General features: G+C 35.6%; 1 protein-coding gene across 8 annotated transcripts in view; it reads left to right on the top strand.

Annotated features, from left to right (window-relative positions):
• Positions 1-13,461, top strand: part of Arms (Ankyrin repeat-rich membrane spanning) — a 240,880-nt gene that overhangs the window by 169,266 nt on the left and 58,153 nt on the right. For all 8 annotated transcript variants that reach the window (XR_011330235.1, XM_069816810.1, XM_069816808.1 and 5 more), the window contains 6 exons: positions 87-330; positions 1,269-1,434; positions 3,456-3,634; positions 5,865-6,031; positions 7,020-7,187; positions 8,995-9,168. Coding sequence is in view for 7 of the 8 variants with exons in the window: in XM_069816810.1 (XP_069672911.1) it covers positions 87-330; positions 1,269-1,434; positions 3,456-3,634; positions 5,865-6,031; positions 7,020-7,187; positions 8,995-9,168 (1,098 nt within the window). In the remaining variant the exon portion in view is untranslated. The remainder of the gene's footprint in view (positions 1-86; positions 331-1,268; positions 1,435-3,455; positions 3,635-5,864; positions 6,032-7,019; positions 7,188-8,994; positions 9,169-13,461) is intronic.

Below are 13,461 nucleotides of genomic sequence, written 5' to 3'. Positions count from 1 at the left end.
ATTTCACTTTACTTAGTTGAGATCTTCCTCTAAATATTCCATAGGGCAGAGGATTGAAATATCTTTTCTCTCCATAATATTTGCAGGTGTCTGGTGGACGAAGAATGTCTTCCGAGTCTGGATTAAGTAGCTCAGAGAAACTAAAGCCAGCATCTAGGAAAGGCTCTCGAAAGTTAAAACTGAGTGAAAGTATTGCTAGCAGCTTGGGTAGCAACCTGAATCGTGTGGGTGGAGCCCACGATCTGACCAAGATGCTGCTGACTGATGACTACTTCAGTGATGTGAATCCTCGCAGTATGAGAAGGCTTATGAATGTTGTTTACGTAACAGGTAGGTTATAATACAGTTCTTAAATAGTACATTATGCAACGAGCCTATAATGATAGTAATTAAGACGCAAGTATGGATGTTTATGAAATGAGCGCAAGCGAGTTTCATAATATTCATACGAGCGTCTTAATTACCATTATAGGCAAATTTCATACGTCTTTTTATGCTCGACCATATTTCTAACTTGAAATTATTCAGATGTATACATTTTATTTGTATCTGACAAGATCGGAAGTGACCTTGTTCTAGGTCGTGAATTGTGAGATGTGCGCAGACGCGAAAGTATTGATTTTTTCCGAGGAACAATAGTGTCATTGACCTTGATGTAATCCCGTTAAACTTGATATAACCTTGATTATTGAATTCGACATTGAAAAACGAGATGACAAATTGAATTTATTTGAATATTATTTACAATTAACGCTAATTATTATAGTAACAGAACATAACCTTCTGTGACAGTATTGGATTTCCAGCCTCTGTGACTTTTCGCTAATTCTTTTTCGATTGCATATCCGAGAATAATCGATACTTGCGGTTTTATAACGGTACAAAGCTGACGTGTCATTGGCTGAACACCTGTAAGCTGACTTGTCATTAGCTGAAGACCTGTACTTTAATGAGTAGGTGTACTTTAATGACATGCATTAAAGGACTGCTACCAAGTGTATAATTACTACATTTCGGCATGGTCGAGCATAAAGTAATTTCTTCCAATATCACATACCCGTCACCACACCTCTGGAAGGTGATGGATGCCACCCACAGCGTCACTTTGCCCTAAGCTTTTAATACTGCTCTGCAGCTGTTATAATGACCTCTCTGTTTCTAAAGCATACGCCTTTCAGTGGTTCTTAAGAAAAAGGTAATAGTTGCTGGGAATCATATCCAGACAATACTGGAGAATGCTCTAGAATCTGTTTTATTTCCTATTTCAGGTCGTCTATTAAAGGCATTTCAAATTGACTTCAATTGGTACCATTTGGCAAGCTGGGTGAACATTACAGAACAGTGGCCATTCAGAACGTCCTGGATTATTCTTTATTATGATATGTATGAGGACACTTTTGATGACAATACTTCGTTGAAAACTATGTATGACAAGTATGTATAATTTTCGTTGCATTTTTCTTTCATTAAGACATGTGAAGGGTGGCGGCTAAAAATGATCAGAATCACATTTTGATAATTTGTCAGAATTTCAGTTTTAAGTTTGTAAGTCTATAATCCAATCTTAAAAGCATCGTATCTTTCCCCTTTATTTACTATGACCTCTTTTTTTTTTTAGCCAGATCTAATCATACTTGCACTTTGTCTGTATTAAGCTATAGAATGTCGCTACAAACTTTTTTTCAACGAAAAAGGGGCTATGATTGTTTTAGCCGTCACCCTTCATCTATACTAATAATAAATCTCTAGCTGAAATTTTTCAGGTAATTTTCGATTTTCCAAAAATAATTGGTCCTAACATATATAATTAACCGCCCTGAAACCGAAAATCGCTTTTTTGAAATTTTTGTTGGTATGTATGTATGTCTGTCTGTCTGGATGTTTGTTACCTTTTCACGCGATAATGGCTGAACCAATTTATATGAAAACTGGAATATAAATTAAATTCGTTGTAACTTAGAATTTAGGCTATATGGCATTCAAAATATTTTATTTAAAAGGGGGGTTATAAGGGGGCGTGAATTAAGCAAATCGAAATATCTCCCTTATTATTAATTTTCATGAAAAATATTACATAACAAAAGTTACTTTAAAAATAATTTCCGATAAGTTTTATTCTATGCAAAATGTTGATAGTACCTATATTTAATGAGATAAATGAGTTTCAAAATTACAATAACAACGCCATGTAAGGCGGTGTAATGAAATAAAAAACAAATGACTTCGTCTATAAGGGGCCATGGACAACAACAATCGAAAGCTATGAAACATAGCCTACAGAGAATGTTTCTGTGTTTGTATGAAGTAATATCGGAAGCTAAATTAACCGATTTGTATAATTAATTATTAATTCACCACTGGAAAGTGTAGTTTCTCTAGATGCACATAATGCTAGAATGTTATTACAGTAACTTCTGAGTGAATCGAGGACAGGTAAGATTAAAATAGCTTCTTATGCACAGAAAACTTGATAGGCTATCCTGTACATTCGTTTCCTATATTTCCTAAAATAATTCCGAATGAGTGGTCTCTGGATCAAAATGATCGCATTTTAATTTTTTTAATACAATTTAAATTAAGTAACATACTAAACGATATATCCTTCTATCAAACACGAATGTTCCCTGGATCAAATGTCCTATTTTAATTATGTAATTACTTTATATTTATTTCTAACGGGTGCGGCGGAGCACACAGGTACGGCTAGTATACTCATATATTCAAACTCAATATTCATTCGAAAACAATCAACAGATTTGTATTAGTTCACATATAAGTTATCTGCATTAACTGTTGAAATTTTGCAGACAAATTCATATTATTGTAGTAAATAACTAAGCTCTTAAGAAATCATATAATTTTATATACTAGGGCATTCGAAAAGTAATGGCAACATAGTTATTCTTTCACACTAAATTTATTTTTGTTACTTTTGGCATTACATACTTCAAATATAGTCCCCTGCCATGGCAGTAATATGTTGGCAAATCCTTGCAAGACGACAGACATCATTTGCAGCATCATTTCTGGACATCTCTCTTACTGATCAATCTAAAGCTCATTGGATGTCAACTCTTGTTTGCAAGCGAATGTCTCGCTTCCACTCATCTTGCAGTAGTTCGGTATTGTAGGACTTCTCTCCTACAAGCTTCTTGTAATGCCATACAGCACTGGATTGCATTTTTTTCTTGTAACTTGCATTTTTATGAAGCATCTTTTTTCTCACGTAATGAACATTTTTAGGGTGGTATTACTTAATACAAATCAAACAGTCCCTGTATTCACAAAATATGGTTACTTAAAGACTTTTAATATTCCACATTTATGCAATAATCACTCCTCTAGAATGTACTAAAAGATTCTAGCAACGCTGATTTACAGCATTGTTGCCATTACTTATTGAATGCCTTGATATTTTTATTTTATACAATAACAATAATTTCATTTGCTTTCAGAGTTCGTCCCCAGATTCCTGTACTGAAAGATGTGGAGCCTCTATTGGAACTTGATCGTGATGAGCGGAAATTTGACATATTCTTAACATTCCATCGGAATAGTTTATTAGTTAGTGACCTGAAGATTTTCTTGCCATTCACCATCAACTTGGATCCTTATATTAAAAAGGTTATCAAAGGTAAGTTAATAAGAGTATTAGTTTGGATATTTTCATTAATAAAAAAATCATCAATGTTTTAAATATGTCCGTTTATCAAAAAATTACTTTTGATTTTTTATAGTTCGAAATCAAATAGAATTTATTCACGTGTAAATATTTAGGCTATAAGAATAACTTGTATTCATCGTATGATTATCTGATGTGTATTTATTTGTATATATATATATTCCATTGAAAAACTGATTTTTATCATAACAGTTACAAACAGCAAACATTGAAAGAGAACGAAAGTAAAATTATTTATACCCGTATATCACTTTTCAAACATAAGTTACGCAGTAAAAATTTATTATAATTTCTTGCTCTTTCCATTGATTTTCAGAAAAGACTTTTACGGATTTTGATTCCTCAAGTAACAGAAATGAAGATTACTTTGTTACAGCTGTATTGGTGCACGATCTATTAATATGACAATTTCTAACCCACCGAAATCTTGAAGAGTTGGTATTTTTTTGACATCTTTGCTTTATTCAGGGACACTTTTCTTTATTGATTCTTGGAGTGCACATAAGTAACTGAATACATACATATTTACATAATAATGTAGTACAGCAACTATTGGAAGCTAGCTTACGTAATAGTATGTCAATATATTACCGATATATTGTGCAAATTATCTAAAAGCAAAACATCAATATGTTGCTTGTAACAACAGCTGTTATTATTACAGTATATGCATAGTAGATAGAAATTAGTCATCTGTGACTTTCTGCCTTAGGACGAGATAAGATGATGATATTGTTAGCAATGAAACTGCTTAACCTTAGAGAAATATGGCATCTCTATCTCTGATTGAGCTTTATGAGTCGCTGTTCATGAGTATTAAATTCCTTGCTTATTTAGAAGCTCTGCTCTTAACCAGTAGAATAGTTAAATTAAATATAATACTATATGAGGTTCTGGCTGATATATATATCATCAGGCAGTACATCTCACTTGACGATACGTGTCAGATGAACACTTGTTTGTATGCATTTGAAGTCTGATTAGTGGAATATGTAGTTAATCGGCGTTGTATGCATTGGAGGGGGGAAAGAACTGGCCACGCTACCCCATTATCTCCTGACCTGGTTGCCTCATGAGTAATCCTTATTGGTGTTACTTACGAGGTTCAAACCTGTTTTCGGGCAGTTGATTAAACAACAACAACAACAATGCAACTTTAGTGTTGTATACTCACCCCCCGACCATCCCTTTGCAGTACAAAAAACTGCGCAACTCTCGTACTGCGACATGTGAACAACGGTGCAACTCGAAAAGTAGCTGCTGCCGAACCTGCTGCTCGCTACTTTTCCATGCTGCGCGCAGCTTAAAAGTAGCGACGTGTGAACAGGGTTCTCAGGGTTGCAGCCGCAGCATTTTTGATATCGGTTTTGTTGAAAGTTTTGCTGTGGTTGCAACCAATGTTGCCACCCAAATGTGCCAATGATACTTTTATTGTTTTGATATATTTTAATGTTAGATGTGATGAAAATAAATTATTTGTAACAGTTATTAAATGCACAATATAGTCTGAGGATAATTGCTGACGATATAATTAATTTTTTTTAATTTTCCGTAGCGTAGTTTCAAACAGGAGGGTTGCCAACATTGATTACGTGAATGTGCTGTTGGTTATCATTTAAGTATATAGGCGATTTTATGGTAAAAATAATGCCAATTTCTGAATACTAGCTAGGACAGAAAAGCAAATAATAGATAGGAAGCTTTCGCATGAGTTTCTTAATAATGCGAACATAACCACAAAATGTATATTGAGAAGTCAACACGGAAATGGAAACCTGCAGCATGACTGCAGCTGCAAAAGTAGCACCTTGTGTGTGAACAGACTCGCAACCTCCAGTTGCAACTTTTGCAGCACTCGGGTTGCGCAGCACGAAAAGTAGCATGCAGCGTGCTACTTTTGGCTTACGTGTGAACACAACACGCAACTTTTGCAGCTGCAGTGCAAAAGTTGCACAGCAAAAGTAGCGACGTGTGACCGTACCTTTATACTGTCTGCCGAACTGTTTGTCTTTGTTTTTTTGTTACTGTTGAAACGAATCTTAAAGTAGAGTAATACTTGTTCCTGTCTGCGCTATTCCTTATCCAGAACCATAATATTCTAACTCTAACACTTAATTAGTATATATAAAAGCAGTGGTACCAATATAATAAAAGTCGCATTGTATTTTACTAAAAATTTCAGAGGAGCAGCAAACGTTAGATGAATCTGGACCAGTCATGATGGGTTCTCAGTTTGCAGCATCCCCTCCTCCTGCACCACCAATGGTAGCACCACAAACTCAGCATTGGGGAAATCATAGTGCCTCGAATCCTTGGACAGGACACAAACCTTCACTCATTAGGAGACAGGTATACCATATAAAGTTTTTTTGACTCTTCAGCACAAGCGTTGGGATAAATTTTACTCCAACAATATTCAAAAGCAGTTTCAACAATGACTAAATGCTATATTATTTTCTGTTAACAAAATAGATGGCTATATTCTCAACAGAACGCATATGATTTCTTTGATTGTTATAGATGTAAATTAAATAAGAGTAATGGCCAGTTTTTTCAAGTATTGTTAGAAAATTTAACGACAGTTAAACTCTAAACAGTTTGTTAATTAATAAAATTGTATGTTTTCAACACAGTTTGGTTTAACAGATTGTTAACAGTTTGTTAATTTTAAATACAGGATTTCGGGCAGTTAACTTGTTTAACAGTTAGTTAAATATGGCCGATGTCTCCACAACTGTTCGAACAGAAGTTGCGAAATTAATATTTTGTGTCTCTCTGTAGGGGATGTTTAGCATATGACTGGTAATATAACATTTAAAAAATACTTTGGACTGCTTAAATACATCAGTGTTATTTTATTTCTTTCGTATTTCGTATCCATAATAGCAATGAGGAAATATAACCTTACTTTGTAATTATTATTCAGCACGTCACCTACTACTTTCATTTGTCAACTGTTTGTTTTTGGAGCGTGACCTACTGTAACAGGTTGTCATTTTATGCAAGTTTCATGACTCACTGTATAATATAGAATTTAAAGATTAATTTTGGCCAATCAAAATTGTCTTACATGTGTAGAATCATTACCAACTGCTGTTGAGTAGTTAAAATAGTGCTAGCAGATGTTATAGTTAAGTGTTGGTTATCTTAAACAAAATTATGTTGAACAAATGGAAAGTACATTAACAAAGCGTTAAAAATAAACAGACTGTTAATTTAACATTCGTTAAGCAAAATTAAACATTACTTGGACAAACTGGCCATAAAAGTATAGAATTGTGCACATTAGAGAATTGACACTGTGTTCTGACTTATTTTATTTATGTGTTTGTTTCAGAGGCCTTTAAACCGAACTCCATCCGTACAAGGGCCCAGTATGCTCTATTCACAAAATTCGATGGTGGGATGGCCTCAGGCTTGGATGGGTATGCAGGATCCTTTGGGCGCCATGACCAGGCAACAATCAACCACTTATCCTCATCTTTCTGCAGTCACTGCTCTGCCGGTAATTGGTCTTAATTATGTGTAGTATTCTGCAGTATTCCAGATATTCCTTGTTTAAATAATTCAGCTTCTAACTTTTCATTTATACAGGGTGGAACTGAAATAAACCTGCAGATTTTCAGAGCAAATAGCCCATGTTGTATGTAATAAAAAAGTGTAATACAGTAAAACCCCGATTATCCGTCACCCTATTAACCGATTGCTGGATTATCCGACTGTCTTTCTCTCTCTCCTTTTTTTTTTTTTCGTTACATAAACATATGAAGTAATACTACTGTACGTTATATTAGTACCAGTACGTATTTTTTTCTAGAGAGTCTTATTACAAGCCTTGACACTTACATAGTATGGTCTACTGTTCGAGTCGCCATACTGTACAACTTCTACTGTATATAAAATATATTCCCTGAGCAACAAAAGAAAACGTGTTGTGCTAAGAACCGAAAAAAGTGCAAATAATTTAGTTGTTTGAGGAAAGAGAAGCTGTGTCTCATCTCGCATCAGAATACGAGATTGATGTTACAATTGTGCGAGATTTAATAAAAATAAAAAGTTCGTAAATCTACAACACGAGACCTCTACTATTCCTATCTTTCCACTGACATCAATTACACGGAATTTTCTTGCCCCTTAAAAACCCGTCGTTGATAACCAGACTTAAATGAGAGAAATACTGATTCACTACCTAGCGTGTTAAACAATAGATCATGAAGGAAATAGGCCTATAAAAAGTGCAAATATTATCCACTTAATTTACGAAAATAGTTTATGGTACGGATTATCCGATTTTTTCGATTAACCGTTCAGTCCACCCCCTTGATTACCACGGATAATAGAGGTTCTACTGTACCATATTTGTAGAAAGTTCATAGTTTTCTCAGAAAAAAATGTTTTTTTCCTAATGTTTAACACCCTCTTATTCGGTAACTATAGTGAGCAGAATCGTGATTTTTGTCCATATCAATATAAAATCTAATAAAGAATCATTTATCCCTCTGGCGTATTTCAATAGTTTAGACGGTTTTCGTGTAAATTTAATTTAAAAGCCACTAATTTCAAACCACTGAACAATGTGATCATCTTGCAACATTGTAGCCAGAGAGAGAGAGGTGAGAGGTAATTCACTAAGACAAATATACCTGAGTTCGTTGGCCTCTTACTTCTGTATTACTAGAAGAAAGAGAAGTATGTTAGTGACGATGTTGCCAGACTGCTGAAACTTGAAACTTAATTTTCTAATAACCGTATATTTAATCACAAAACGTAATATAGGTTTTATATTCATTTAAGTGTACCCTATCGTTCCTTTTAAGCTGCAGGATTATTTTACTTTCATCCTGTATAAATCCGTTTATGTAAAAAAAGGTATCCCGTCACATGCCATGAAGGCACTTGGGGGGCATGGAGGTAGAGCTCCATGCTTTCCATGACCTCGGGACTAGAATAATGTGGTGAGGTCGGCACCACGCTCTGACCGCCTTTTACCCCCGGGAAAGACCCGGTACTCAATTTTATAGGAGGCCGTTTTGAAAGTTTGGCAACGAGAAAAATCCCATCACCACTCGGGATCGAACCCTGGACCTTCCAGTCCGTAGCCAGCTGCTCTACCAACTGAGCTACCCAGCCGCCAAATCCGTTTATGTACTTGTATTATTTATATACACAACATGTATAGATATATATGTATCTATTTAATAACTTCTATGCATTTTGGCAGAAATTTGGTTACTTGTGAGTAGTGTAAGAATTCTGTAATCCTAATCCATTGTGCTTTATATGTAATATATATATTTCTTCTTTTTTTACAGCCAGATATATTAGAAACAAAATTGTCCAGTTTGAGCGTAGAGGGTGTTTGTGAGCTCCTTACGAAAATTGATGATATGAGTTCATCATTCATGCCCAGTTATACGAGCGTTATCAAAGAGAACAACATAAATGGAAGAGTACTGTTGCATTGTGATTTGGATGACCTTAAAAGAGTACGTATAATCAATTGATTGCATATCTGTACAGGAGCACTAATGGAGAATAAGATAATTGTTGAACTTTTGTGCTTATGCTATTGAAATATTTACACAAATTCTAACTAAAATTAAGTAAAAGTTTAGTGAAATAAATTACATGCAGTATGTTAAGCACTGTGCGTGTAATATGGCACCAAAAATATGAAAATTAAAGAAGTAAAAGCTATAAGACATTAAAAGTATTAACATAAAGGCATCGTTTTGACACTGCTTTCTTTGTCAATGTCTGGTGAACTACTACTATATCAGCTCGTCTTGCTGCTAGTTTCGTTGTTTTCTGTCGTTTGTGGTGGGGGTGGCTGTTTGTATGTTATGTATTATTACATCGAATATTACGTGTGTACCGGAGGTGGGGTGTGATAGCATTTTGCCGTCACATCTCTGGAAAAATTGCTGTGACAGATAATAGCGGTTTTGTCACAGTATGATTTTTGTGTCTGGATAATTCTTGGCAATTGCAAATGTTGTAACAGCCTGACATTCACAGAATCATTCATTTAAGATGGCAATATATGCCATTTTTCAAGGGTAATGTCATCATCAGTCTTAATGTGGAAGTTTCTTATTGCTGCAAGTCCCAGCTTGTCTGGGTTTTCAATTCATGGCCATTTTACAAAATTAAGGAATATAACTGTCCTTTGAAAGGCAAATTTATATCAGAACAAACCGGAATTAATCCGAACATTACAATCAAAAGGCATAGTACAGCCCGTAATGTACCGAACACAAATCTTCGTTTTGAGACCCAAACCATTACTTCTAACTGGTGACCAGTGATGTATTCAGTCTTCTCTTTAACATATTCCATAACATTCGATTATTTAGATTTTATAGAAATCGGTAATGAAGGTAAACGAATAGCATCTAAGAGAGGAAAGACATGGAGCAAGTTAAATAGACTGACAGAAGATAGAGTACAATATAGTAGATGGATCTGAGGAAATCCCCTAACACCACGATAGTGGTATATTAGGGAAGTTGAAGAAGAAGAAGAAGAAGAAGAAGTAATGAAGGTTAAATTCTTCTAAATTAATCCCCTTTAGCAGTATGCGCTATAAATTAGCACTGTATTTAATCAAAATATTTCAATGTTTCCCATCACAAGCCTACAAATGATTATGTTTATCGCTTTTCTGCTGGATCAAATTGATATTTCAGTGCAGTGTCTTACAACACTGATTAGTGTGATGAGTATTTTAAAAACAAAACACATTCCGAGTACTCTGACCTGTTATCGCGATGTGTGGCCCAAGAATGTTTACAAAGGTGAGTTATTCATGGCAGAATATAGCAAGCAAATTGCAGCTTCAGTATCAAAGAGTTGCCGATATTGATCTCTAGTCTAGAGTGTGACGATAATTAATTGGATGCCAGATATGTTGTCCTTCAAATTAATGTCTTGCTGTTGTGTAAACACTGAAACTGTACATACATCAGTCACATTGCTATGAACCATTTATCGGTCTGAGATGGTAATTTCTCAGAGCTATGATTTTGAAACTATAGCCTAGTCACAGTTGGAACCAGTGACAAACCTATCGCAGCAACAAAATCACAAGTGTTCAAATCATACCCCATCATAAGTGTGTACTAAATTGTAATTGAATATTAAGTGTTAGTACGAGGGGGATCCAGGAAATAACGACCGTTTTGTTGTAATAATTAAAAAATATATATTTATTTGAAAAAACAAAGTCTGTTACATAACTGAAGCTTCCTTTACTTCTCTACATAATCACCACCTACATTTAAAAATTTGTCTATCTGTTCACTAGCTTTAGAATTCCCGTGTTATATTCCTCTGTCGCCAGTTCATTAAGCCAGGTGTTCACTGTCTTCTTCAACTCTTCATCACTTCCAAAACGCATACCACCCAGAAAGTCTTTCAACTTAGTGAAAAGGTGAAAATCGCTAGGAGCAAGGTCTGGATTATAGGGCGGATGATCAAAGATTTCCCAACCGAATTGATCCATCAATTCTCGAGTTGAAGCAGCAGTGTGCGGGAGGGTGTTGTCGTGAAGAAGCACAACTCCTTTCGAAAGCATTCCTCACCTCTTGTTTTGGATGGCTCGCCGTAGTTTTCGTAAAGTCTCACAATAACGATTTGCATTGATCGTAGTGCCTTTTGGCATGAAATCCAGTAAAAGAACACCTTTGCGATCCCAAAAGACAGTAGCCATGACTTTTTGTGTTGAGAGAGTCTGTTTGAATTTTCTCGGTTTCTTGGGTGATGAGGGATGATGCCACTGACGTGATTGGTGCTTGGTCTCTGGGGTGTTGTGAGACACCCAGGTCTCAACACCAGTCACAATTTGATCAAGAAAGGCGTCTCCAGCTGTGTGATATCGCATCAAGAATGTCAATGCTGAGACCATTCTCTGAGTTTTGTGTTGGTCACTCAGTTGCCGTGAAACCCATTGTGCACAGATTTTGTGGTAGCCAAGATGTTGCGACACAATTTCACCAAGCAAAGAACGAGAAATGTCAGGAAAGGCAATATGCAATTCGTCGAGTGATGTGCGCCTGTCTTGCAAGATTCTGTCGTTCACTTTAGTCTTCAGGTCTTCTGTGATGAGTGATGGACGTCCGGGTCGAGTTTCATCGTGGACATTTGTTCGCCCATTGTTGAACATTTCGCACCATTTTCTCACATTTCTTTTATTCATTACAGTATCACCATACACTTCTTTCAATTGCCGGTAAATTTCTGCAGGTTTCAAATGTCGGGCATTCAAAAATCGAATCACACACCTCACCTCACAGTCGGCGGGATTATCAATCACGTCGTTCATTTTGAAGTAACACAAAATGCACAATGGCGACTTGTTGCAACCAGTACTCACAACATTATGAGAACACATGTTAAGGAAGCCAGTTGACCTTCAAACAAGGAAGGGGAGTCAGCTGCACGGCAGGTATGTGCGAACGGTCGTTATTTCCTGGATCCCCCTCGTATGTTGTGGATATTATGTTATTGTATGCTTGTAGATTTCATATTGTTCTCACGTGTTTAATTATTGTGGACTTTTTGGTTAGGGTGACCAGAGTCCTCATTTGTCCAGACATGTCCTCCTTTTTAGGCCTTTGTCTGGGGTCTGGGCAAATTTAAAAAAAAAAATCAAGAAATGCCCTCCTTTTCGTAACTTGTATGCATGATATTTTGAAATTATCTGATTTAACGCCTTTTTCAAGTAATTTGTCTGTCTAGGTGGCAGCAGCATCGATGGAATATACTCTCGCCAACAATCATAACTCTCTTTACTTAAAAAGTAATATTAAATTCACATTTTGTGCGGCCTTTTTATGTATTTTGATAATAATTATAGTTCCCTTGGCTTTCATATGTAGTTAACTGTAAAATCATTTTTTATTATTGTTTTCTTATAAGTATGCTGTAATAAAATAGATATTGACATTATTTTAAGTATAATATAGGCCTAAGCCTAAATCTAAATAAATATTTTCTGTCCTCTTTAATACTTATACTGTAGTTCCCTTTGTAAAATCATTATCAAGTTTTCATAATTATTTTATTTTTTATGTATGATATAAGCCTAAATCTGTACTGTAAATATTTTGTAAGAAAATAGATATAGACGTAATTTATAGTACAATATAGGCTTAAGCCAAAATCTAAGTACATATTGTCTGTCCTCCTTTTTCGAACAGTGTCCTTCTTTTTGAAGCTTTGTGTCCTCTTTTCTATCGATGAGAATCTAATCACCCTATTTTTGGTGTGATGTGTAGTATTAGAATAATTTGAAATCTACATCCACACAATAACATTTTTTTTTTGGGTTATTTTACGACGCTGTATCAACATCTAGGTTATTTAGCGTCTGAATGAAATGAAGGTGATAATGCCGGTGAAATGAGTCCGGGGTCCAGCACCGAAAGTTACCCAGCATTTGCTTGTATTGGGTTGAGGGAAAACCCCGGAAAAAACCTCAACCAGGTAACTTACCCCGACCGGGATTCGAACCCGGGCCACCTGGTTTTGCAGCCAGACGCGCTGACCGTTACTCCACAGGTGTGGACACACACAATAACATATACACAACATTTACTTAATATTCAATTACAATTCAGTACACACACATTATTCAATCTAATAGTATACAACATACTAACAACCCCCACGACTACCAAAAAAGCATACCCCTATCACAGATGACATGAAACACCGAAACTAGAAGCAAGACGAGCTGAAGTAGTAGTACTTCACCTGATACTGACAAAGACACAGAA

The sequence above is a fragment of the Periplaneta americana genome, chromosome 17 (genome assembly GCF_040183065.1).
Source record: "Periplaneta americana isolate PAMFEO1 chromosome 17, P.americana_PAMFEO1_priV1, whole genome shotgun sequence".
Classification (NCBI taxonomy): Eukaryota; Metazoa; Arthropoda; class Insecta; order Blattodea; family Blattidae; genus Periplaneta; species Periplaneta americana.
This window is presented reverse-complemented; position numbering and strand designations above follow the sequence as displayed.